The sequence below is a fragment of the Pistacia vera genome, unplaced genomic scaffold, assembly GCF_008641045.1.
Source record: "Pistacia vera cultivar Batoury unplaced genomic scaffold, PisVer_v2 Contig333, whole genome shotgun sequence".
Lineage (NCBI taxonomy): Eukaryota > Viridiplantae > Streptophyta > Magnoliopsida > Sapindales > Anacardiaceae > Pistacia > Pistacia vera.
The window spans coordinates 274,431-302,174 of NW_022196150.1; the positions used below are offsets into that span (position 1 = coordinate 274,431).

General features: G+C 34.5%; 4 protein-coding genes across 4 annotated transcripts; all 4 read right to left on the reverse strand.

The window, feature by feature from the left end:
• Positions 1-809: 809 nt before the first annotated feature.
• LOC116137745 (protein trichome birefringence-like 19) lies at positions 810-3,365 on the reverse strand. Its single transcript, XM_031423442.1, has 3 exons — positions 2,880-3,365; positions 2,401-2,517; positions 810-1,684 (listed from the first exon to the last, which is right to left on the reverse strand). Exons 1-3 carry the CDS (start codon positions 3,363-3,365, stop codon positions 899-901), a joined length of 1,389 nt encoding a protein of 462 aa, XP_031279302.1. The 3' UTR covers positions 810-898.
• Positions 3,366-7,277: 3,912 nt separating this feature from the next.
• Positions 7,278-9,025, reverse strand: LOC116137774 (protein trichome birefringence-like 19). The gene is made up of 2 exons (XM_031423471.1): positions 8,417-9,025; positions 7,278-8,245 (listed from the first exon to the last, which is right to left on the reverse strand). The coding sequence occupies exons 1-2, from the start codon at positions 8,876-8,878 to the stop codon at positions 7,448-7,450; spliced, it is 1,260 nt and encodes a 419-aa protein (XP_031279331.1). The 5' UTR covers positions 8,879-9,025; the 3' UTR covers positions 7,278-7,447.
• Positions 9,026-10,043: 1,018 nt separating this feature from the next.
• On the reverse strand, positions 10,044-11,589 carry LOC116137775 (protein trichome birefringence-like 19). The gene is made up of 2 exons (XM_031423472.1): positions 10,997-11,589; positions 10,044-10,897 (listed from the first exon to the last, which is right to left on the reverse strand). The coding sequence occupies exons 1-2, from the start codon at positions 11,450-11,452 to the stop codon at positions 10,133-10,135; spliced, it is 1,221 nt and encodes a 406-aa protein (XP_031279332.1). The 5' UTR covers positions 11,453-11,589; the 3' UTR covers positions 10,044-10,132.
• Positions 11,590-21,586: 9,997 nt separating this feature from the next.
• LOC116137746 (protein trichome birefringence-like 19) lies at positions 21,587-24,692 on the reverse strand. The gene is given in 3 exon segments (XM_031423443.1): positions 21,587-22,561; positions 24,145-24,161; positions 24,164-24,692. Coding segments are annotated over 3 exon segments (1,371 nt in total). The 3' UTR covers positions 21,587-21,736.
• Between the last annotated feature and the right edge of the window lie 3,052 nt (positions 24,693-27,744).

Genomic DNA, 27,744 nt, shown 5'->3' on the forward strand with positions numbered 1-27,744 from the left:
TAACATTGGACGTAGGAATTGCTTATTGCATCCGAATTATTTTAAAAATTGCTCTCGTTTATTTATTTATTTATGTTTACGCATTTTCTTCTTCGCATTTCATTTTCTTTAATACTTCTTTTCAACCCACAGGTTCAGTATCATACTACAGGTTCAATATCATACTTCATATTTCTCGGTCTCCTGTAGATCCTTTATGCAAACTTCATTGAAGGTTTGCGTACATCTCGTTAGTGTCAAAATACGCATCAATACTTAATATATAATTAATTAATTAATTAATTCTCTATTGAAGAGAGAGTGAGGAGTCCCTCCATAATTTAGTTTTGTAATTGTTTACTATTTTAGACAACTTGATGGTTGACCCATATGGGTTTTAGGTGCCATGGCTCCTTCAAATTAATTAAAATAGAAAACAACAACAACAATAACAATAGTAAATATATAAATTTCGGTTATTATATTTGATGGATAACGGCCTTTCATGGTGTAGATAGGTTGAATCAATGTACTCTCTAATTAACAATCTGACTTCGCATTGCAGTCTCCCGTTTTAATCATATTTCGCTCTTTATATAGTTTTGAGAAGGTAGGCCATCTTCCTCGGCCTATTTTAAAGCTATATTCTGAGAATACTACTACATATACATCATTCCCATATAATATTCCTCATACAACATTATGTGACAAGATGTAATTGGGTGAAAGTTTAATTTTAACTTTAAATTAGTCAATCATATCTTGTCACATAATGTTGTATGAAAAATATTGTATGAAAATGATGTATGTGTAGTATTACTCATATTCTGATGGGTTTTTACGTTATTTAATTATTTAGCACCTTGATGTAGAAAATGAAACAGATTGAGAGCTCTTAGTTTTTCCAATTAACTTCCCGTCAAAGTCTGGAACCATCTCTTCTCTGATCTTCAGTCTTCATCACATAAAGCAAAAACTCATTCCATGCGTCAATGGGGCCTGGCAAACACCAATGAACACAATCATTCACTGTAACATTTTTATGAGGTGATTGTCCATACTTGTTTGGATGTCCATCTGGCCTTAGCAACATAATTTCAGTAGTATCAAGTAATCGAAATTTCAGCCTCCCTTGTTTCTCAGCAGCCCGTAGTTCTACCACTTGTGTTGAGTAGAACTCCATGGTATCCCCGTTTAACTTCATTTCTTGGCTTGTAAATGGCCTTTTTCTTACACAGTTTCCTCCCTTATCCCAATCACCATTTTCGAAGTGTGCTGGAGAAAATGTCCTTAGAAATGTTGTACCCTTGTAGTTCTTAAGGCTCTGAAGAGTTCGAAAGGCGGTTCGAAAGGCCATTCTGTATCCATAGTACTTGGCAATGGCTGTCATGTTGTTTATATCGCATATATGGCACCCAATAACTTGACTATTTTCATAGAATATCAAAGGGCGGAAGAACCATTGTCCAGCTGAAACAATCACATAGTCAAAATTTTCAACTTCATTCACCCATGCCTCATCAGCTTCATCTAAATAAAGGTTCAAGAGGCCGTTGAGGGAATGACCATTATCTGCATTACTGGATTTAACCAAGAACGGGGACCAGAAATTTGCTACTGTAAATCTGTAATCAGCATAGAAATGTCGCTTAAAATAATTTGAGTCTAATGAGTACTTGTGAGATATATCCTCAGGATATGCCACCTGAATTAGATGCATGAGATATAGTATTAGGCTGTGAGGTATATGATAAACAACTGAACTTTTCAGAATTTAATGGATCAGAAAAATGTGCTTATTGTTAATTATCTGATAGAAATACTTTATCGTAAACCTATAAACTCCATCATCCATCATAATTTTCCAAGTCTAAGCAACTTTTAGTACTAAGTTTATTTTCTTTTTTGATGACTGACAGTGTCTGGACGAGTTTACGTATACTTCAACTAATTTCTCACGATCCTGAAACTATCGACCAGGTAAAAGTTCTAGTGACTATCCCTATTAGCAATCGAGAAGAGACTTGAATTTAAAATCTCTCAACTAATAGTACTAAGTCTATTCTAGCAATCAATTATATGAAAAAATAAACAATTACCAAAAAGTTTAAATGTTTTCAACCACATTTGAACGAATTCAAACGAAATCTTATTCCATAATCAATTAATCAAAGCATAAACTAAGCATGAAAACAATTCTAATAATCCTAAAGTCTAATAAAACAGTGAGTAGAAGTTTAATTTAAATAACAAAACTCAATCTTATGAACTATTATGTTCTTCCACTCAAATTTAATGGTATGACCATGATCTTCTCCAAATATGAGCTTTTACTTGAATAAATAAATGTTTTATGATGGATAGTTACGAAACAGAAATGTATATGTAAATAGTGTAATGAGCAATATCGAAAGTTCTTACACTAGATAAGAGGCACAACAACGATTGCATTTGGTTCAACCCCACAGAATCCCCAACAAACGCCATTGACTTCCCTCTAACAAGCTCCAAGAACTGAGCTGGATTGAACAGAGGTAACTCACATTCATTTGGTTTTCATCTCCAGTTCATGAACTCCTTATCAGGTCTTCCGAACTTCATACAGTTATGCTGGTCCATTATCGAACGGCAACTTTCATTTGAGTAGTAAGGCGGCCCTTCAGGATAAGGAATCCACCTTCCNTCCTAAAGTCTAATAAAACAGTGAGTAGAAGTTTAATTTAAATAACAAAACTCAATCTTATGAACTATTATGTTCTTCCACATCAAATTTAATGGTATGACCATGATCTTCTCCAAATATGAGCTCTTACCTGAATAAATAAATGTTTTATGATGGATAGTTACGAAACAGAAATGTATATGTAAATAGTGTAATGAGCAATATCGAAAGTTCTTACACTAGATAAGAGGCACAACAACGATTGCATTTGGTTCAACCCCACAGAATCCCCAACAAACGCCATTGACTTCCCTCTAACAAGCTCCAAGAACTGAGCTGGATTGAACAGAGGTAACTCACATTCATTTGGTTTCCATCTCCAGTTCATGAACTCCTTATCAGGTCTTCCGAACTTCATACAGTTATGCTGGTCCATTAACGAACGGCAACTTTCATTTGAGTAGTAAGGCGGCCCTTCAGGATAAGGAATCCACCTTCCGCTAAAAATGGCACATGATTTCTTCTTCATCCGTGCGCTGCCTCTCACATGATCACTAGTTTTCATGTTCAGAGATAGCAAAGTTAACGGCGACTGATAATTATTCTTGAAGAGATGGAAAACGGCGAAGAGAGTAAAGATAATTAGAACCAGTAAAGAAAATTTGTTCTGAGTGTTGTACTGAGGTATGACCCTCCAACTGAGCTCAGTGGTATACGCCTTCATAGTGTAGAGTATTTGTCAACTAAGAAACTTCGCGTTTGCGATTGAATTTGATATATGGCTACAATTTTTGGTAGCTGAAGAACGTATTTTATGGAAATTGCTTCAGGAAGGTGGTAAGTTTACTCTAAAACAGCCTGTCCACATTGATTTTTTTGTCTTATCATTTTTCTATCTTATATTAATGAATTATAATGCTGACGATGGCCTTATAATTAGCTTTTCCTTCTCAAGAAAATAATTTCCTCATGTCAAGTAGTTTAGTTTAATCAAAATGGGAATTGTCATGTTTTCATGCGTTCAATAATTGGTCAAATTATTGTTGCCATGCCACCATCACCAATATTAATGTAAAGTATGTTTATTCACGAAGCTGATACTTGGAGGAAAATTCTGATCAGCTGACAGACGCAATGTCGGTCAAGTTGATTCTTCTGTTCATGGCCATGTAACAATACGTTAACATTGTGTTACACTTTACTCCAGTCTTAACCATAATATAATCATAAGTGCAAAGACCTCTTACCGCAGCACTGGTGGGAGCGCACGGGCACGAGGCCTCTAGGCCCCCAATCTTAAGACAAGTTCGCAGGTTCGTTTTGTTGGAGAGGTTTCAATAATGAACCTTTTGCAAGTTTACCTACAGAAACCTTATTACGATTTCTCATTTCTTTAAATGAGAAAGTTTAGTGGACTTCTCATGAATTTGTAGATAGTGAACCGTCCGTATCACCGCAATCCGAGCACTTCACCAATCATTCAATTGGTAAGAATGACGGATGGTGTGTACAAACAGTAAAGACGTAGTCAACACAGCTAATAACTTGCACTTACCAAGAATTTCTCGTTGAGTGTTACACTTTACTCCAATCTTAACCATAATATTGTACATACAAATACTTATTTTTGACATATTACTTTGTACAAGTAATAGTACTCATATATTATTACCAAATTATGAATGTCAAATTAACAAAATGCATGAAGGAGAATGTACAAAAACGAGCACATGGAGGGCCTGGTGTCGATCTCAATCTGGGGCCTCACTAATCTTTAATTTTTTTGGTCCGAACAACCTGTTTCTTAATCATAAAGGAATATTTGTATCCTTAGCCAACCAAGGTATATACTCCTGTTGTGTTTTTCTAATGAAAATTATCACTATACTTCAACAAATAGATATACATACATATTATTTTTTGATATTATTGTTATTTAAAAAAGAAATGTATACCAATAATTATTGGTAGGCACAAGCAGAAGGGTTAGTCGGTGAAATCCATTTGAAAATTGAAAGAGATGGAATAACTAGAAATATTGAATCAAAGATTTTATATATTTTATTAATTTCTTTTGTCTTTTCAAATAAATATGTCAAATACGTTGTCATTTTTTGTATTTTCTAATATTTTCAAAAATATACAACATTTATTAAAACAAAAAACACACACACACACACACACACACACACAAACACCCTAATCATTCTTAATAAAATACTGTCTCTTCTCTTTTTGGTAATCGGGTGTCAATGCCAAATGGGCTACTGTCTCTTCTATCTCTTTTTTTTGTAATCGGACTGTTCGGATCAGTTTGCATACATTTTAACTAATCCCCGAAGTCCATTGAATACCATACAAGCTAAAATGATCAGATAAGTCACAATATGATAGGTGACCCCAAGGTTCGAACCCAAAAAGTCAATGAAGGCAATAAACCTCTTTGACCGTCAAGTCAACTCGTTGGGGTTGTCTCTTCTTTTTTTCTTTCCCTTCTCCCTCATTCTTTTTCACTAGTGATTTTGCAGTTTCTCTCTATGAAATTAAAGAATTGATGCAGATTTTATCCAGTCATTTTTACGTTATTTCATTATCAATACAGTGTGTTAAAAATGAAACAAATTGGGAGTTAATTGAAGCAAGAGAGGTATAGCCGTGTTCATTTACAAATTCATTCTCTTGTTTTCATTTTCGTTGCCTTGAAAATTTTGTAATACCTCGTTCATTTATGGTTTTCATTATTTCATTATCAACACATTGTGTTAAAAATGAAACAAATTCAGATTCAATCATCGAATTTTTTACTTAATAGCATTCAAACCATAGCCTGCACCACACTTCAATATTTCTTTTGTTGATGCAGTTTCTTGCAACAACTCCGTGGATTTCTTGTCGAAACCTATAAACCAACAATTTAATGCGGAATTAATACGAAAATAATAGATAAACTAATACGAAGGACAAAAAGCTTTTAAAGTAGTTTGAATGTTAGAAGCAAATCATATCTCCACTGTGATTCTTATTGTCTTTGCAGTTTGTAGTACATAAATACAGACATTTCTCTCCCAATGTAAATGAGGTGGTTGTAAAATCAGTTGTAAGAGAAATTAAGGATTCGATCTCTATGACACTATGGAAAATAAGAGACGTATAACTGAAGTCATTCCCATACATTGTGACATGCGACTTGGGATGGACTTACTGGTTAAGTAAGCTTCAAGTGGAGTGGCACGTGGCATACGTGAAGCTTATCCTTGAGAGACTTGTAGATGAGGCATGCTTAATATGGGATGACATGTGACGTTAATCCATGGCATGCAAGAATGACATGTGGTGTAAATTCATGCTGGATGGTTTTACCGTACAACATGTTTATCTTTCAACATTCGTTCGATGGATATATATATATATTTCATTTCAAAATGAAACAATATCCATAAAAATCAAAATTTTTCCATAACACAAACATTTTTAATCACATTATGTACAAACTGAAAATTCATACCCATTTGTTGTTTTATGAGTTGTATGTCCATTGAATGAGTAATTCCTTTAGGTATTACATACAAAGAAGTGATTTTTTTTTTTTTTAATTTTATAAAAAATCCATATTTGAGAGTAATTTTGAAATGAATATAGATTTATTTTAATCGGGGGCTAATCAGAGAATTAGTGGGGTGCCTATAGCATCACCCTTTTTAAATTTTAATATCGATCAGCCACCAATAACATAATTGATTTCTCTATATTAATTAAATATAATTAACAATTATTATAATCATATGTGATTGAAAAAAAAAAACCTAAATAGAAAATTCAGCAAAGAAAGCTGAAAAACTTTCTGCAGATTCCCCTTTTAATTCATCAGTTTGTTCTTCTGTTCATGTTCTGTTTTTAGACAAAATACCCTGAAAATTTCCGGGTCTTGTAGCCTCACTTCCACTCTTTTTTCCTGGAAAATTGGTGTGGTTGTTGAACAATCCAGCCAACAGTTATGTAATTTTTTTTATTTTTTATTATTTAACACTGAGTTGTTTCAAAAAGTTTCTACATTAATGTCGTTCTTCTGCAAGTGATTCTTTTAGTAACTTTGTCGCATCGAAATGTATTTATTTCTAGTGAGTGTTGAATATGGTGTATACTTCTCTTAGCTTTAACGGATACTCATTCAGGGGTTAGGTTTTTTATTATGTATTTTTTGTAATAGTAAGAAATCTAACCTGTGAAACAAAAATAGAGAGAAAAGAGTAAACTGTTGATATTGTTCATCTTTGTATTCTGTAGTATTCTAATACTAAAAAAAATCAATCTATTTGAATGGTGGATGTAGTTTCTTGAAAAGGGAATGAACAAAGGTATATTTTTGTGTTCTTCTTTTATTTCATATTTACTTTGTGATTTGTTTGGCTGCTAGTTTCAACAGTGAGTGGGGCTACTGCCTCTTCTCTTTATCTCTTCCTCTTCACTCCTCTTTCATTCTCACAGCAATTCTGCAGTTTCTCTGAAAATGAAGGGTTGATACTAATTTATCTGATGTTTTTTACATTATTTCATTATCAGCACACTAATGTTGGAAATGAAATTGAGAGTCAATTGAACCAAGAAAGGTAAAATTCAAAGGGAACAAATGGGAATGCTCTGAATCACAGAATTCTCAGAATCACAAGAATAAACCCATTTTCTTTCTTCTTCACTACAAATTATAAATGAAAGGACATATGTTTTTACAGGTAAAAAAATCCATCCAGTGTTTCAAATATATATATAAAATAAAAATTGTATCAAATTTACAGCAAGAATTTTTCATTAAAGCCTCCCCTGAAGCGACCTCTGACGTTCAGTCTTCATCATATAAAGCAAAAACTCATTCCACGCGTCAACGGGGCCTGGCAAGCACCAATGAACACAATCATTTACTGCCACATTCTTATGCGGTGATTGTCCATACTGGTTTGGATGCCCGTCTGGCCTCAACAACATAATTTCGGTAGTGTCGAGTAATCGAAATTTCAAACCCCTCTTCGTCCCTTCTTTCTCTGCAGCCCGTAGTTCTTCCACTTGTGTCAAGTAGAACTCCATTGCATACCCTTCTAACTTCATTTCTTGGCTTGTAAACGGCCTTGTTCTTGCACAATTTCCTCCCTTATTCCAATCACCATTTTCGAAGTGCGACGGAGAAAATGTCCTCAGAAATGTTATACCCTTGTAGTTCTTAAGGCTTTGAAGAGTTCTAAATGCAGTTCGAAAGGCCATTCTGTATCCGTAGTACTTGGTAACGGCTGTCATGTTCTTTATAAAGCATTTATGGCACCCAATAACTTTACTATTTTCATTGTATATCAAAGGGCGGAAGAACCATTGTCCAGCTGAAACAATCACATAGTCAAAATTTTCAACTTCTTTCGCCCATGCCTCGTCAGCTTCGTCTAAGTAGAGGTTCATGAGGCTGTTGAGGGAATGACCATTAGGATCTGCATCACTAGATTTAACCAAGAATGGGGACCAGAATATTGCTAAAGTAAATCTGTAATCAGCATAGAAATATCGTTTAAAATAATCCGTGTTTGATGAGTACTTGTGAGAAATATCCTCTGGATATGCCACCTGCAAAATGCATGAAACATTATTAGGCTGGGAGGTGTACGGATGAAATACCGATGGATGGTTGGCCATTGAAGTTAAGTCTGCAATATGCTAATCTTTACTTTACGGGGTTCATCATGAGATCATTCAAAGCAATTTATATATGGTATAGTGAGTAATGGAAGCTCTTACACTGGATAAGAGGCACAACAATGATTGCATTTGGTTCCTCCCCACAGAATCCCCAACAAATGCCATGGACTTCCCTCTAACAAGCTCCAAGAACTGAGCCGGATTGAACAGAGGTAACTCACATTCATTTGGTTTCCACCTCCAGTTCATAAACTCCTTATCAGGTCTCCCCAACTTCATGCAGTTATGCTGGTCGATCATCAGATGGCAACTTTCATTTGAGTAGTAAGACCCTTCAGGATGAGGAACCCAATTTCCGCTAAAAATGTCACATTTCTTCTCCAGTGCGATGCCTCTCACATCACTAGTTTTAAAGTAACGAAACAGCAAGGGTGACCGACAATTATTTGTGAGGAGATGGATAAAGGCGAAGAGAATCAGGATAAGAGCCAGTAAGGACACTTTTCTCTGAGTGTTGTAAGGTGTGATCTTCCAACTGAGCTCAGTGGCATAAACCTTCATGGTGTAGTGTCAAGTAAGAAACTTTGCATTTGGGATTAAATTTATATGGATGCAGTTTGATCTGTTTTCTTAAATCTTGAACATGAAATCTGGGTTAGAGATTTTATCTTTGAGGTAAATATTCTTAGGTTAAACCACAAACTGCCATCATAAAACAGCTTTATTTTAAAGTGAGGCATCATAATGCTCAATTAAAATATAACCCAGTCCTTTATTATTACCTTAAATGCCGATATTATGATGTTAATTATTGAAAGCTTTATAGTCCACCTTAGCTGTAAACAGACTGATTCTCCTTTGTTGTTGAAAAACCATGCTATAATTTATTATTTCAAGTTGAAGTTTCTTAATAAAAGCTTGAAAAAAATTAGTTTCCATGTACTTTTTCCTTGTTGGAAAAGTTAGCTAGTTTGATTTTATTCTTGTGAGTGTGCAGGAGGGTTTCTAGAGAAAGCTGGGGCCAGTGGTTTCTGATCTTGTCAACTATTTCTAGCTGGTAGCCACCGTAAGTTTGATGAAGATTACAATAAGTCACCTCATGGTTGTTAGCATTAAGCTGTCTTGAGATGGAAGTATATAATTCTGGACATTGATGATTAATTGAATTAGTGCTTGTGACAATGGAGTGGCTTATCAGCAAAGTATTGATGATTGAAAAGCCTGCACTCCGATTGGCTTATTCTTTTGTCCACATTTGACACACAATCTTTTTTTTCTACAAAGAAAGAAGAATCTTCTTGCTTTAATGTTGGTATTCTTATCTTATCACCGACACTTTTGTGAGCATTTCTAAAACTCATCTGTACCCACAAGCAGATTAGTCTTTTAGATTAACCAATGAAATGTTGGATCTGGGTATTCTTTTATCCCTTTAGTTGTGTTAAACTCATACCGATGAAAGTATAACAAAAACTTTACCTTATAAAATGAATGTTCTTATCACCAATTAAGAGCTTTGTCCATATCTGATACAGGGTCAGGGCCACTTTTGAGAGCACTGTGATTATACTCCTTTCATTTCCTTGTCAAACATTATCTTGGCATCATTGTATTTCCTTTTTCCTTTCTGATAACACTGCTGCGGAGCTGCAGTCTGTTTTTCAGAGTCAGAAGTACTTAGGTTGTTCCACAATCAGAGTTTTAAGTAAAGGGTGTTTTATAAAAATTGTTTAAATATAGCAGTATGTCAAATGGTTTCTACATAAAAACAAAGAACTTCAGCGGATAATCATAACAAAAATGTTCTTATTTATATCAACTATCATATATTCTTAACATCTGAAGCAAGAACTCGTTCCATGTGTCAACAGGGCCAGGCATGCACCAGTGAACACAATCAGCAATCGTAACATTCTCATGGGGCCAATGTCCATAATGGTTGGGGTGTCCATCTGGCCTCATAAGCATGGCTGCAGTTGTATCTAGCAACCTGAATTTCACTCCTTTCTTCCTCCCTTCCCTTTCAGCTATTCTCAGTTCATCTATTTGAGTCAAATACATCTCCAAATCTCCTCCATCTAGTCCCATCACTTTCTTTAAAAACGGCTTCGTCCTGTTACAATTCCCTCCTTTATTCCACTCTCCATTCTCAAAATGAGCCGGTGACAATGTGTTCAGCATTATCACACCCTTAAACCCTTCAAGGTTCATCAACGTACTAAATGTTGTTCTGAACACCCTTCTATATCCATAAAACATCGACAGCTTTTCGATGTTGTCTCTTTCGCATTCATGGCAGCCGATAACCTGATTATTTTCATAGAAAATTTGCGGTCCATAGAACCATCTCCCAGCTGAGACAATTACATAATCAAATGTTTCAATCTCAGTTGCCCAACTGTCATCAGCCTTGTCCAAATAAAGCTTCATTAGGCGGTTGTATGTCGGACCATTGGGGTCTGCATCGATTGTTTTAACCAAGTGCGGCGCCCAGAAGGCTGCCAGAGTGAAGTTGTAGTCTCTATACAGCCAGCTTTTGAACTTGTTTGTTTTGTGAAAAACATATTCAGGAGTGCTTACCTGGAAACAATCAATGCCGCAGAAAAAAGTTTCAGAAATGAAGACAAAGCTGTAAACAGAATCATTGAAAACATTTTTCCAGGATTATTGAATTCTTACACTTGACAACAGACAGAACAATGACTCCATTTGGTTTCTTCCCAGTGAATCTCCAACAAATGCCAGAGACTTCCCCCTCACAATCTCCAGGAAACTCCTTGCATCAAAGGGAGGAAGCTCACAGTTATCAGGTTTCCATCTCCATCTCAGAAACTCCCTGTCAGGTCTCCCAAACTTCATACAATTTTGTTGATCATGCAGTTCGTGACAAGTTGCATTTGTATACAAAGGTTCTTGATGAGAAGGAATCCATTTTCCTCTAAACATGTTGCATTTCCCCCCTTCCTTGATGTTGTCAAAATAGGATTTAAAGTTCAGCCAAGGTGTTGAGGAACTGTTGACGAAGAACAGATGGATTACGGGGAGGAGAATTATGATGAGACTCAGGAGAAGAACTTTGATTGTGGTGGAGTTTGACAACTTTTTTCCAGAATGAAACTCATGGACATGAACCATAATTAGAAGAAAATTTTGAAATAGTAGATGTAATAACAGTAAACTATTAGCTTATCAATAGTGATCATTACCACAAATTAGCCGTGATTGGAGGGGAAAAATATGTTTCAATAAATTTATAGTTAAAAACACGCGGTGTGTGAGCTAACGTGAATCAAACACATAATTTTTGTAAATTTTAAAGAATTCTTTTCTTTAACTTTATAATTCTTTAATTCTCTCGATTATTGTAATTCAACCGTTATAGTTCGAGGATAGAAGCACTTTTATATCTCTTATTTTAATTTGTTATTGATACTTTTGGTAGAGCATAACATGCTTTATCTTTGATAATGAAAACATAAATAAAAAAATAAAAAAGCCAATTCAAGTTAATAAAAAAAAGAAAAGTGGTGAGTAAAGAATGTAAGGAATATATAAAGCAATAAAGCATAATATACAAAAAAAAAAAATAATAATAAAACAAAAAGCATGTCACGTCTACTATTTCTAAAAATTGTCCCCATTATATAGCCTAAAAGAAATTATTGCAGCAGCCAACTGGGTCACAGTAAAGCCTCATACAGAAAATCTTTTGATCTATCTTCAACTGGGGCCCTGGGAATGGATGATCTCAGTTGAATGTATTAGAAACGTGTTTGGACTTTGGAGAGAAGACGAAATTGATTTTGCTGTTCTGCATATTTCTCAATCAAGATACAGCTATGTAGGTAGATAAAGACAAATGCCCTTAAGCCAAAATACACAAATGCCCTTAAGCTTACACCGACACAGATTACTTAATAACCCCCCTTAAGTTGGTGCATAATACAAATTAATCATTCCGAACTTGCCAATTAAGTAGTCATGTTGTTTCCGGCTTAGTGGACTGTAAGACATTTATCTGTAATCTAAACAGAAATACAAAGAATATAATATTCTTAAACTATAAACCAGGAATCAAGAATTACCTCCAGCCATTGAAACAAACCCACGCAGCTGTAATTTGGCTCTTCTAAGCTCTCAAGACACTCTAATATTGATGGTGTATAATTTTGTATAATCGAGTTCTTGAGCTTAGGGACCAAAATAATATACATAGCCAAGCTTCCATCAAGCTCTTAATGGCATGCTTAATGGTTGCCATAAATCTCAAATGTTTGAAAACTGAAGCATTGAAAACTGAACAACTAATTTGGACCATTAAGGTTTAAAACTGATGAAAATCAAAAGGTTATTTACGTTACATGAGTAATGTAAGGTAACGTAAGTTAGATTCTCCCACTTGGGTCCCCATTTTTAACTATTATTCATTAAGAAACAATACACGAATCATGGCGAAAGTCCTCAAAATAAACGGAGTTATCTTTCATGTATTACAATGCATTTGATTTCTCAGTTACTTATATATGACAATCTTACTTAATGAATAAACCCTATGTTTATTCTTGGTCCTACAGATGAATTTTTCTCAAAAGAAATAAGGTGACATGAATATGAGAAACATCACAATAAATAAGATTTTATTCAAACATTATATAACAACTACATAGTGTGAATGAAGTCCCATTCTTCTAACATGATCCTTGAATTCAATGGTGGCATGCCTTGGTCAAAGGATCAGCGATCATCAATTCAGTACTTATGTGCTCAATACCATTTCTTTCCTTAATATGCTCTCTTATGGCTAAGTACTTAATGTCAATGTGTTTACTTGACTTCGACTTTTATTGTTCTTAGCCATAAAGACAGCGCTGAATTATCGTAGTATAGTCTCAATGGTTTAGAAATGAAATCCTAATTTAAGTCCAGCTATGAAACCTTTAACCATACACCATGTGAAGTAGCCTCAAAACAAGAAACGAACCAGCTTCCTAGTGGAAAGTAGCAGTCAGGACTGCTGTACACTCTCCAAGATACAACTCCACCAGCCTTATGAAAACATTCCTGATGTTGATTTGCGTGAATCAACACAACCAGCAAAGTCTGAATCTAATAAACGATTACTTCCGATTGTCGTCAACTCTATACAGCATGTTGTTTTTGGTCCTTGAAGGTACCTCATCACTTTCTTTGCAGCTCTCCAGTGGTCTAAACCTGGATTACTTGATATCGTCCCAACATTCCAATAACAAATGCAATGTCAGGCCTTGTACAGACCTAAGCATACATCGGCTTCCGACAGCAGAGCATATGGAATGTCTTCATTTGTTCCCTTTCAAAATCGTTCTTTGGGCATGTTCAAATTGAACTTATTGCCCTTCACATAGGAGCCACTGGTGAACAATCTTTCATTCAAAATCTCTCTAAAACCTTATTGATATAGGTTTCTTGAGATAGACCCAAATACCTCAAAATCTGCTTTATGGATCTTAATGCCAATGACATAAGATGCGCACCAATATCCTTCGTATCAAAATTCTTAGAGAGTAATATATTCACCTCATGCAGCAAACCTATCATTGGTTGCAAGCAAAATATCATCTACATATAAAATAAAAAGCATATCTTGCTCCCACTAACCTTCTGGTATATACATTGATCCATGGGTTTTCAACAAAACCGAATGAAGTAATTACCCATGAATTAAAATACCATTGGCGGGAGCTGTTTTGACCGTATATGATTTCTTGAGCTTACAAAACCAAGTGCTCACCCATCACTAGAGGAAAATCCTTCAGGTTGTTTCATATAAACCTCCTCCTCTAGTCCCATTGAGAAATGCCGTTTTCACATCCATTTGTTGCAAACCCTAAGTCAAATGGGCTACTAATGCCAAAATCACACGCAAAGATCTTCTTAGATACAGAATTAATCGATTCCTTCTTTCTGAGTGAATCCCTTAGCAACGAGTCTTGCCTTGTATCTCTCAATATTGCCCAATGGATCCTTCTTTTGTCTTAAAGAACCCATTTACATCCATGACTTTTACACCTAGGCAATCAACAAGATCCCAGCTTCGTTACTCTTCATAGAATTCATCTCTCCTTCATGCACTGTACCATAATTTTATTCTTTTGCACTCTGGCTTGTGAAAAGAACTCAGGATCATTTTGGCTCCATTTTACAGTCAGATTCTTTAGATACACAACATAATCATTAGGAATTGTTGATCTCCTTGGTCTAGTAGATCTTCTTAATGTTGTACATCATATTCCAAAAAGTATTGGTTTTAACCTCGCTGTTCAAAAGTTCTTGGTAACTCTTGACTACCTGATCTACTGGAATGTTTCAGCAGCTTGGGAATTCATGATTTTGTTCAACACACGTTTGTACTTGAGGGGTGCTGTAACAATAACCAATTATCACTTGAGGGGAAGGTTGAGATTCTGATGTATCATTCTCAGAAACTATGTTCCTGGTTTGATCGCTCCCACTGTCAAAGTCATTTTCAAGAAACTTTGCATTCTTGATTCCACAATCCTAGTGTTGTGAGATGGACAATAAAATCTGTAACTTTTACACCTTTCACATATCCATGAATACCCGTAATGGTCCTTGGGTCCAGCTTTTCTCTTGTGATTATAAATTCTCACCTCAAACGGGCATCCCAAATGCGCATATGTCGCAACACCAGTTTCCAACCTTTCCATAATTCAATGGCGTTTTAGGAACAGCCTTAGTTGAACTCGTGTCAATATATACACGGCCATCTTAGTGCTTCACCCATAAGGATTTAGGAAGATTGGAGCTGCTAAGCATACTCCCGCACCATGTTCACAATGTGTCGGTTTCTTTGTTTCTACTACACTTCTGGTCCGGTGAACCAGCATGGTGTATTGGCAACAACCATGATCTTGAAGAAACTTTGCAAATGGGTCAGGTCTTGTCCATCCTCTGTGTATCTACCATAATTTCTCCACCTTTATCTGATCTTGCGATCTAATTGCTACCACATTGTTTTCTACTTCAGCCTTAAATATTTTAAAGGCATTAATGCTTCGTATGTTTAGAGCATGTAGAGAATACATATACGTGAGTAATCATCTATAAAAAGATGAATAATTTTTCTGACCATGCGAGTCCATGTCTGGATCTACATATCTCAGTATGTATGATTTCTAATATGTCCGACACTTCTATTGGCACCTTTCTTTGACTTGTTGGTCTGCTTTCCCTTTATGCTATCACACAAGTCTCACAAATCAGTAAAATCTAGAGTATAGTACTCCTTCATTACCAATCTTTTAATTCTATCTATGGAGATATGTCCTAATCTCTGGTGCCATAATTTAGAGGAGTCATGCATTAAACACATCTTTAGCGCTAGTGGACACAATGCATTGAATCAAAGTGCATTGTTTTGTAAATTAATGCAGTAAAGACCATCAGACAAAGACCATCCCAACACAACAGATTTATAAAATAAGTTGAAAGATGATCTGAAATTAAAGAAATCCAAAGGGTACAAGCCTTGAAACTGAAATCAAGTTTCTAGAAAAACTTGGAACATAAAGTTCTTTTCTAACATTAAACACAAAGCCACTACTTAAAATTAAAATAGCAAGGTCCTACGCTTCCACATGCGATCCCATCTGTTTTCCTGATAAGATGCTTCGCTCACTTCCCTGGCGTCCTTAGTTTTGCAAACCCTTTGTCCGCAGCCATTTCTGAAATTTGCGCATTCTTCTTCATGGCCCATTCTTTTTACAGAAAAACACTTGGACTCTTCTTAATACCACCTTGGGAGGCATTTTACCTTTACCCTTTCTTATGCTTGATATTTTCCCTTTCCATGCGTTTGCAAAGCATTGCACTTTTCCATGTTCCATCACCGTCTCCCTTCTTCTGAACCACATGGTCTACTTTCAATAATTGACCATTATCCTCATGTGTGTGTATATGAGATTTTGAAGGTCCATATTGATGCGGAAGGGTGTTCAAAATGTAGTGCACCAGAAGGAATCCAACTTTCAACCCTCAGATTCTTCAATTGAGCCACAATATCCCATTTGCATGATATGCTCGCGCACACCTCTCACACCAGTGACCTTAGGGATGAGAGCTTCATGATCAGGGTTGCTTACAGTGACCTGTCTGAAGTGAACAAATTGATCATCAATGGCTTTTACAAGTCTTTGACCTTTATCATGCTGATCAAAGAACACCACGATACTAGCAGAGATTCTAGTCTTAAGAACATCACGCTGAGACTATAGATCGCTCCCATCGTTCATAAGCGTGATGTCCGCTACAGTACTAGTATCAGTGAGTGTGGTGGTTCGCTTTCCTAATAGCAAGTCTATTCATCCACCCCAATTAAGACAGAACTCTCTCCTTCCAGACCTTTAAGTTATCTCCTTAAGTTCAGGGATATCAAACGAATATCAGAGAAATTTGGCAGGTTGTACGACTGCATAAAATATAGTTACATGCTTATGTTTAAAACTGAGGCCTAATAATCCTTTACAATGTAAATCATGCTTAAAAAATTGAATTTAATACACGAAACTCCTGTGGGCTAACATTTCCTAATTCAAGCAGATTCATTTATTCTTTATGATGAAACTTTTGATAAAACTATCAAATTATTTACTCAAATTCATAATTCTGTGGTAAATTATGATAACTTGATATTTTATCCTAATTAATATATAAATAATAAAATCTTGTGGGGAAAAATATTATATAAGGTAAATTATTACAATTAATGTCTAATATTCTTTATGTTATCCTAAGATTATAATATATAATTTATTTAATTAAGATGTGCTGGTGCTATTCTCTAATTAATTAAATTATATAGATCACTAGACATAATCCTATAAAAACTAGCTTATATAGAATTACTAATCAAATACTCTCTGTTATTATTATGCACAAAATATTCTATAAGCATAAAAATATTGCATAATGAAACTATAATATTATCTCCTTTATCCATATATACCATTCAAAAATTGCATGTAAAAGATATAATCAATTCATGAAAGATAAATAGGAGCATAATTAATTTGGATTCTGCACATTTACTATCCAAAAAATGCATATAAGTTAACCAAAATTATATAATAGGCATAATTAAATGAGCAAATAGAAATAGTATATCTATTTTAACCAATACTTGACAGAAATGTAAAGTGAGCCTGTTTGGCCCGCAGCACACATCTTTTTTTTTTTTTTTTTTTTTTTTAATTGACAAGCAAACGACTGTCGGTGTTCAAAATAGAAGGAAAAATACATGTCACTCTAGTCGTCTTCCAACCTTTGAGCGGATCTGTAATTGATACCAACCGAAAACGACCCAATGCCAACCCGGGTGGAAATCCCTTTAACTCCAAATAATTGTTTCAAAGCCTAGAAATATAGAAATCCAATTTCCTAGAGTTTATAACATTTATTGTTCGTAAAAAACACACTAAAAAACAAACTTGTTTAAACAAAAAAAAAAAATATTCAAACGGCCATGTAGAGAGCTTCAAAAAATTCTTTTGCAAAAACATCAAGGCAGAGATATTATGTCTCTGAAACCAACGTAGACATTTATCTATAATCTAAAACAGAATCAAAAGTATAATATCTTAAACTATAACCAGGATCAAGAATTACCTCCACCATTGAAACAACTCCCGCTATTTTTGGCTCTTCTAAGCTTCTCAAGACACTCTAATATTGATGGTGTATAATTATTATAATCGAGTTCTTGAGCTAGGGACAAAATAGCCAGCTTCCATCAAGCTCTTAATGGCATGCGTAATGGTTGCCATAAATCCCAACTTTGAAAGACTGAAGCATTTGAAAACTGAACAACTAATGTGGACCATTAGGTTTAAACATGAAATCAAAAGGTAATTTATGTTAATGATAATGTAATGTACATAAGTTTTATAGTTTTGTCATCAAGTCAGCAACCTGCTCAACTGGATATGTGAATCTTGATGATACCTTCTAAAATCCTTCTCTTTAATGTGGCAATCGATCTGGATGTGTTTTTGTTCGCTCAATGAAACACAGGATTGGCCGAGATATGAATGGTGACAGTATTATCACAACATATATAGACTAGTTGGGGTCAATTAATCAACACACAAGTCTATGAATAAACCAATAATCCATGAAAGCTTATAAGAAAGTGTTGTCACTGATCTATATTCTACTTCAACAGATGATTTGGACAGAGTCTTTTGCTTTTTAGATTTCCAAGATACCAATGAGTTGCCCAAAAAAAAAAAAAAAAAACACAAAATCATGTCGTAGATCGTCTACTCATTAAGCATGAAGCCCAATCATTATCACAAAAAGCTTGTAACTCCAATTTACTGAAGAGGGAAACAATAAACCAGAGCTAGGATTCAACTTTATGTATATGACTACCTTCGTGGCAGCATCAAGATGCGACCTTCTGGGTTTGTGCATGTGCTGACTGAGGAGTTGTATCACTTGGCTAATATCAGGTCTTGTCATAGTTAAATAGATCAAACGACCTATTAACCTTTGATACACACCAGGATCTTCAAGAAGATTTTTGTTTGATGTCATATGATGACTTGCCCCATAATCAATAATCCAATTTTTGTTATTAAATGAGCTAAAAAGATTAGTATAAGTATCTACTAGATTTGCAGAAGGTTGTGTGTTTTCTTTGCCAAGTAACTTGAGAAGATTATTGTATTGCTCTGTAGTTAAAACAAGAGCTTGTATCTGCATTTGCTCTTGAGAGTTGTTAGATGTTGAAATGTTTGCGGAAGCTGGATTTGTTGTCTTGTTCCCTTTGGTGCCAAACTATCCTTTGGGTTTGTAGAATTTATGTCCTTTTGGATATCCATGAAGGTTCCAACAATTGTCCTTCTTGTGACTTGGATTATTGCAATGTTCACAGATTATCAGTGGCTTCTTGCGCTTGTAATTTCCCCCTTTGTTTGCATTATTTGTGGAAATTAATGTAGTAGTAACCTCAATGTTGTATTGTCTAAAGACAATTTGTCTCTGTGATTCATCTTGAGTGACTATTGAATAAGCTTGATTTACTTTGGGCAATGAATTCATCATCAATATTGTACTCCTACACACATTAATGAAGTTCTCATTGAGACCCATCAAGAACCGAAGAAGCTTCTGTTGTTCTTGAAGACCTTGATAAGTCTTCGATCCCTTACAAGCACAATTAGGCAAATTGACCATGGACCAATATTCATCCCAAAGGACCTTAAGACGCGAATAATAGGCATCAACACTTTGAGACGCCAATAATAGAGGCTATTTCCTTGTGTATAGCATATATCCTCATTCCATTGACCTTATTGAATCGTTCTTTGAGATCTGCCCATACAATGCTTGTGTTTCTCTCATAAACAACCCCACCAAAAATTTCTTTGGATACTGAATTAAAGATCCATGATAATACAATGGCATTTACTCTCTCCCAAAGATTGTGTAAAGACGAAGCAAGATTGGATTTGGTACAAGATCCATAGATGAAGCCAATCTTGTTCTTGGCTGTGAGTGTGATAGTTATTGCTCTGCTCCAATGTGAATAATTCTCAAATCCTGTTAATTGTTGAGAAACAATCACTGCACCAGGAGTATCACTTGGATGAAGATAAAGCGGATTGTGAAAATCAATTTGACTCAGTGGCATCATAGTTTGCCCTTGTTGCTCCATTTATGCAAATCACTTCAATTTCCGGTTTTGAAGATGAATTGGAAGAATTAGGGCTAAGATGTGATTTAGGGCTATGAAATAGAAAAGAGATCAGGATCAATCAATTGCGATTATTGAAGAATTGCATAACTGCTTTGATACCATATTAGAAACGTGTTTGGAGAGAAGACGAAATTGATTTTGCTGTTCTACGTATTTCTCAATCAAAGATACAGTTATATAGGTAGATAAAGACAAATGCCCTTAAGCCAAAATACACAAATGCCTTTAAGCTTACACCCACATAGATTACTTAATAGAATGTATAATCTGTTTAAATATTTTTATCTATCATTTTCATACTATTTCCAAAATACCAGTTTGTTTCTCTATTTTGAAAATATTATTATATTTTCTTCAACTAAATTTTAAACTCCTTAAGTTTATTAATTTAACTAAATACCCCCAGAAAAAAAATTTAAAAATTGACAAAAACACCCCCACCCACCCACCCACCCACATTTATCAAATTCTGGTCACCATCGTTAGAAGGTGGCTGAAATCTGGTATAATGGTGCACTACCGATTGGATCTAGCCGGTAGTGCGTCGATCTATCATTTTTCGGCCAGATCCACCATGGATCTGGCAGAAAAATGCCAAATCCACGGCAAAAAATCTGCCCGTTGGCCGTAGTTGGTCACCACGATGGCTATATCTTTGGGCCGTCGTTGACGACCAAACATGGCCAGATCTGGCTGGAAAAGGCAATTTTGGCGCACGATCGGCCAGATCTAGCCGATGGTGTTTTGATACGACGACTCCAGCCACCCTCCGACGGTGGTGGCTGGCTACCGGAATTTAATGGGTGAGTGGGGGTATTTTTATAATTTTTAATTTTTTCATTACAGGGTGTTCAGTTATTCAACAAACCTAGGGGGTGTTTTTGTTAATTTTCAAATCATTCCTCGTTATTCTCACCCAACTCTAAAAATATCAAAAATACTAAAACAAACACACCCCCCTAGGTTTGTTAAAGTTCATTTCCAGAAGGGAATTATCACATCAATAATATTACATCCACAACCAAATCTCACAAACTTCTCCCACAACTCCAACATGTCAGTTGAGTTGGCATTGTCACGTCAGCCATTCATTTGGTTTTCCTTTCATAATGAATGCTTGTTCTTTCATAAAAAACAGTTATTCTTTTATGAAGGAACGATCGTTCGTCCCTAAGAAACGGTCGTTCGTGTTTAGTCAAAGTCATTTAGTGTCTTGGAGTATGGTGGGAGCTAATATGATAGTCCCAACTCAAGTGACACATTAAGATTGTAAAAGAAGTTTGTGAGATTTGGTTGTGGACGTAACATTACTCTTATCACGTTACTTGGTAAATTCTTTAATGTATACACTATCTTCTTTCGTTATATATCAAATAATTTAAAGTACTTTTTAGATCAAATTTTAGACACAAATACACAACTCAAGTGACATGTTAGGATTGTAAAAGAAGTTTATGAGATTTGATTATGGACGTAACATTACCCTTATCACATTGCTTGGTTAATTCTTTAATATATACACTATCTTCTTTCGTTATATATCAAAGTACTTTTTAGATCAAATTTTAGACACAAATACACAACTCTAAAAGCACAAGAAAATGACCTGAAAAACAAAAAAAAAATAATAATAATAATAATGAAAAGAACTTGAATCGACTCTATCTAAACTTCATTTTTCTGTCTTCTGCAGGGTGAAGCTTCTCCTCATATGATTTAATACCCTCCATCTTCAGCATCTCCAGCAAGAAATCGTTCCACGTATCGATCGGTCCGGGCAGGCACCAGTGCACACAGTCATTATACAATGTCACATTTTCATGAGGCCAGTGCCCATATCTACTAGGATGACCATCAGGTCTCAGTAATGTAGCCTGTGTTGTGTCAAGTAATCTAAATTTTTTCCCACTTTTCCTCCCTTCTCTCTCAGCAATCTTGAGCTCCTCCAATTGGATCATGTAGAGCTCCAAGTTCGTATCCTCCAATCTCGTCTCATTGCTCTGGAATGGCCTTGTTCTTAAACAATTCCCTCCTTCATTCCAGAGTCCATTCTCGAAATGTGATGGTGCAAAAGTCCTGAGATATGTTATTCCCTTGTAATTTTGCAAGCTATTGATGGCCTTAAAGGCCGTCCTGAAGGCCTTTCTGTATCCATAATACATTGGCATGTCTGTGACATTTTCCAGGAGGCAGTAGCGGCAGCCGACGAGTTGGCTGTTTTCAAAGAAGACCAAGGAACGGAAGAACCAGTGGCCTGCGGAGAGGATGACATAGTCAAAATCGTCGATTTGGGTTGTCCATTCTTCATCGTATTCGTCCAGGTAGAGGTTGAAGATGCCTGTGTTAGTTGGGCCATTGGCGTCTGCTTGCTTGGACCTCACTAAATGGGGTGTAAAAAATGTGGCTAAAGTGAAGTTGTGGGATTTGTACAACCAACGTTTGAATCTTTCATCTGATGTGTATGAAACATCTTCAGGATATACAATCTGAAATTACAATCCAAAGAAAAAAACTTAGAATTCAAAAAACTCTAAAATGAAACTATTCCATATGTATCATCATTAGTGACGGACCCAGAATTTTTGTGAATAGGATTACAGTAGAATTTTAGTATTTAAAATATGTTGTATAGTTCATGTAAACATGAAAACTAAAAGTTTATATAAAGAGATAATACCTCCTATGGTTCATTGAAAATTCTTCAAATATTTTTCTGATAGTAATATTTCAGGTGTCTAAAAGTAAGAACATAAAAAACACAAGATTGGACAAGTTAGTTAAGCTTAATTTAATGCAAAATCAGGGGGGCATGTGCCCCCTTCTCTATAATGCAAAATCAAGGACAAGTTAGTTAAGTTAGTCAAATTAAAAGTAGTAGAATTAAACAAAATGAAAGATATGTAACTATGTAATGCAACAAATAATTATATACTATTATGTAAGTCCGTCGATATAAAATTATCGTCGTAGCCGCCGTCACATTAGATTCTGGAAGGTGGGTCTGAAAAATTATTGAGTTTGAATTATAAGACCAGATATCATGGTGGGTGGAGACTCTATTTACCTAAACTCTATAGAATAAAATTATTTTTTTATATGGTAAGGAGCCCACGTTACTAAATTTGGTGTTGGACAACTCAATATTTGTGATTAGTTAATGGGAATAGTAATTGGGAAACTGTCAACTAATCATGCTTAGCCATATGAAAATTGGTTGGAATGTCAAATGAAAGTGTCACATAATCCAAACATATCAATCTTAATATGCATACTTAATTCTCTATTATTATTATTATTATTTTGCTTTTTTATGATCGGGATGTTAGGACCAGCTTAGGTACATCTCAATTAATCATCTGAGACTCTAGAATTATCAATCGAATAAGAGCTCCAGTGACTACTCTTATTAACACTTGAAAAAAATTCAAACTCAAGACTTATTGAATAATACATCAAGAGTTTTTATCAAACTACTTAATTCACTCGAGTTTTAGGTGGCACGACTCCTTCACATTAATTAAATTAGAGGGAAAACAATAAATAATAATAATAGCAGATGAGAGAGGTTACCTTTTTATTTAATTGATGAATATGACCAGATAATCTCATTCTACCTTGGTCAAGATATGTCATTAAGAGATTGTATATCAGTTTGTTTATTCATGGTGGAGAGGCTTCAGAATTGAATTAATGAAAGTGTCAAAAAGAAATTTCAAGGTCGAAAAAATTGAAGTAAAAGAGAAAACGAAGTCTTGAAAATAATAAATTTATAAGGAGTTGTTCAGATTTGCAGGGGAGGAGGAGTAAGTAAATATGCCAAATTTCCAGATTGACAGAGTACCCACTCCATTGTTTTACCTAATCTTTCGATTACTCAATGGTTTAGGTCAACTAACTTCCATATTCATATCAAATAGATATATATATATATATATATATATATATATATATATAGTAATGTTATGTTGTTTATGTAACAATCCTTTACAACGTCTATAACTGAGAATATTAAATATATATGTACGAGCAACAGAAAATATAGATGAAAGCTAAGTAGGAGGAGGCTCACCCTAGAAATGAGGCAATCAATGACTGCATTTGATTTTTACCCACAGAGTCTCCAACAAAAGCAAGAGATTTTCCTCTCATGATTTCCAGGAACTGACCAGGATTAAAAACAGGAAGATCACAGCCATCCGGTTTCCATTTCCATTTCATGAACTCACTATCGGGCCGTCCATATTTCATGCAGTTCTGGTGCTCATGTATCGCCCAACACGTCGTGTTCGTGTAATACGGCGCTTCAGGGTTCGGCACCCATTCTCCGGAAAATATATCGCAAGATTTATGAGCGCTAAGAAAGTCTTTGATTTGATCATGTATAGATTTCTGGTCATCATTATCGGGACGATGATCGTTGTGAATGTTATCGTTGGATGGAGAATGTATTGAAGGAGGAAGGAGAAGATTTAGGTGAAAAAGAAAAGTTTTTTGGTAGAGGGAATTTAGAGAAATGATGAAAGAAGAACTAGGGTAAAGGTTGTGAGGAGAACTATTTTTGGAGTTCTTGGATTTTTGGTTCTTGGGAAAAGGAAGCTCCATGGAATGAAGCTTCATGGAGGGTTAAAAATTGATTAATTGTTAGAGACAAGAAAATTAAGAGGGAAAGGGAGAGGGAGGGAGGGAGGGAGAATATGTAGGCATGCAATAAGGAAGAAATAAGAAGGATTGATCAGTATATTATATGATATGTGGTGGGTAATTGTTTAATTTATATATAGTTATTAATAATATTTATAATGTTGATTCGGTGGGCAATATATATCTGACCATCCATGCTAAACGAGAAAGAAATAGAATAAATAAATAATATGATATAGAAATATGAACAAAAGGGTTGTCGTGGTGGAAGGATTATACACATGTTCATACTTCAAAAGCTATATAATACGACTGTTTAATAATTTAATTAATTGAATGTGATAATCAAAAGGGTCATCATGAATATTGAAAGTGTCAAAAATGATGAGTTCGAAAGAAATGAGAGATGTGATTAATTGAATGTATGCAATGCGCATAAGCCAAGCGTTTTACCAATTACGTAATTGAGAGATGTTCTCAACAACTACTATTTAATAAAAAAAACAAGAAAATTAATATATTAAACTCTGCTTTATTAACAAGGATGTTTAAGCTAGTTTGTACATATCTCAATTAATTCTTTGAGATTTTAAAATTGTCAACTGGATAAGAGCCTTAGTGGTTATTCCTATAGTGTCTAAAAGAACTTAAACTCAAGAATTCATAGAACATTTTTTCTTCTTTTTATCATCTGATCACCCAGTAATGGTTGGGTTCTCATTTAATTAATCGACAAAAAAATAAGAATGTGTTTGTAATTAAATTGATGTATTTATATTATATTACAGTAAATCATCTTGGATATCAAATAATAATTAAGTGGTGATGGTTGGGTCTTGGGTGGAGGCATCTAAATCAGAGCCACGAATGAGTATGACCTTTACAACTCAATGATTATGCATGGCCCATTAATAATGCAATTAAGCAGTAATTACTTGGTGTAATTAGGTGGCTTAAAGCTAATTTATTGGTATTATTTAAGTTAAGAGCAAACGACATACTCCCACCCGAGGTTGAACGAAATCTCAAGTGATATCTTTGATTGTATTATTCTAAATCTCACCCTTAAAGTAACGTCGTTTCTTTTATTTTAACATATTTTTAACTTTTTATGATAATGCAATGCACATTAGCACGCTAAACTGCGTCAGTACTTTCTTTGACCAAAGAAACGCTCATGTTAACAAAAAATAGCTCAAGTTAACAGCGTTCAAGTTGAGGTTTTTGGCTTTTTTCGGTAGATTTTGAAATTCAAAATCACTTCCAAGATTGCTATTGGACTCTCCAGAACCTCCTCTACAAAACCTATACCTTCACTTGCCGGCATTCATCATTTTAACCATTCAATAGTCACTAACGATATTAGTTTAAAGGTAAAAATCTAATAAATGCAATCAGGGTTATCAATTTGAGATTTCGCTAAACCTCGAGTGAGAATGTGGTTTAATCTAAAGTTAATGTAAGGCTTTCTTAAGATTTTGAATGATTCAATTATTTTCCTTCCAACCGATTTAACTTTTACTTTCTTTCTAATCTCAATTCTATCATCAACTTTCATCTAATCACAAATTAAAAAGCATATAAAATGCTTCAATCTTTTCTATCAAATAAAAGGTTAATCTGTTGATTTCACGCAAAATGCAACTTCACTTTAATTGATTAATAATTAATCTTTTTATTTATTAATTTTAAATTAAACCCCTTTTAATTTTACTATAGAGTCATTCTACATATAGTTCATAATTTATATATATATATATATATATAAATTAAATTCTTCTTATTCATATCATGAATGTAGCCAATCAAGTATAATATAGACTTTTATATCTCTAACAATTGAGATACACTTGGAGAATCAAACTTGACCAGGTCAAATAATTATGTAAACCCTAATTTTGAGTAATGAATGGGATCCACACCAGCTAATTTGTCTCTAGTATTATATACTTCTCTCTCTATAATAAGTTTGGTGTTACATTACAATCATACTTTAATTAATTTAACTTGAATTAGCTGAAAAAATAGGTTGGTTTTCATTATCATAACCACCATTTTTTTTTAAATATAATCTGTCAATGGTCATGCCTTGTTGGGAAGTATGGTGACATATGTATCTTATAATATAAACTTTATTTCTCATTTTAATTAATTAATTAACCAATATATTCTGCTTTCATAATTTTAGTTCTATGTATTATTGGAGCAGAAATTTGGCCATCAAATCAATCATCATTAAACTTTAATAAAAGGTGGCCTATGTCCCATAATTAAAAGGCATATTATTGGTTGTTACTGTAGATTTATTTGAAGAGAATAAATTAACAAGCAATTGTGTCGGCGTTTAGATGTTAAGTGAGAAAAAAATATTAATATAACTCTCGAATCATGCTGGAAAAAAAAAAAGGGGGTTTTCTTGACCCGCATAGGTTAATCAAATAATAAAGCATCCTTGAAATTTTAAAAATTAACATAAAACCCCCTTAGTGTTACCGAGTCATTAGAATTTATAACACAAACCACCACTGGGTGGCCGAGGTGAGACAATAGGGATTCTTGGGTATATTACTCAAGAAGTTATGAATTTGATTCCCTTAATACTAATACAAAGGTTTACTTAGTCGTTAATTTTAAAGTCTCGAAGAATTAATTAAAGTGTTTATAAACTGGTCTATACCTCTCGGTCACAACAAAAAAAAAAAAAAAAAAAAAAAAAATATTTATAACATAGTAAGTTAATAAATATTTATGAAATTATCCCGTTGTCGCATATTTTAACACTGAAAGTGTAATGAACGTAGTGAACTTTTGTTATTATTACAAACTAATAGGGGATTCTTTTATTTGATTATACCTAAGGGGGTTTTTATTTGTTAACAACCCCTGAAGAAATAGAAGAATTTCAAAGGTTTGGAATTGGAGGTCACAAATTAAAGCATTATTGAGAACTTTGGACTTCACGAGAGAAACACTCGTCATTTAATTTATAACACATCTCTCACATCTTTGGTACTCATATGTAAATAAT

Bases quoted from the DNA above. Each gene is read 5' to 3' on its own strand.
- LOC116137745 (XM_031423442.1), bottom strand. From the start codon at position 3,365: ATGAAGGCGTATACCACTGAGCTCAGTTGGAGGGTCATACCTCAGTAC. The intron at 2,518-2,879 runs GTAAGAACTTTC...AATGAATGTGAG, and splicing joins TGTTGTGCCTCTTATCTAGT to TTACCTCTGTTCAATCCAGC. The intron at 1,685-2,400 runs GTAAGAACTTTC...CATCTAATTCAG, and splicing joins TGTTGTGCCTCTTATCTAGT to GTGGCATATCCTGAGGATAT.
- LOC116137774 (XM_031423471.1), bottom strand. From the start codon at position 8,878: ATGAAGGTTTATGCCACTGAGCTCAGTTGGAAGATCACACCTTACAAC. The intron at 8,246-8,416 runs GTAAGAGCTTCC...TGCATTTTGCAG, and splicing joins TGTTGTGCCTCTTATCCAGT to GTGGCATATCCAGAGGATAT.
- LOC116137775 (XM_031423472.1), bottom strand. From the start codon at position 11,452: ATGGTTCATGTCCATGAGTTTCATTCTGGAAAAAAGTTGTCAAACTCC. The intron at 10,898-10,996 runs GTAAGAATTCAA...GATTGTTTCCAG, and splicing joins TGTTCTGTCTGTTGTCAAGT to GTAAGCACTCCTGAATATGT.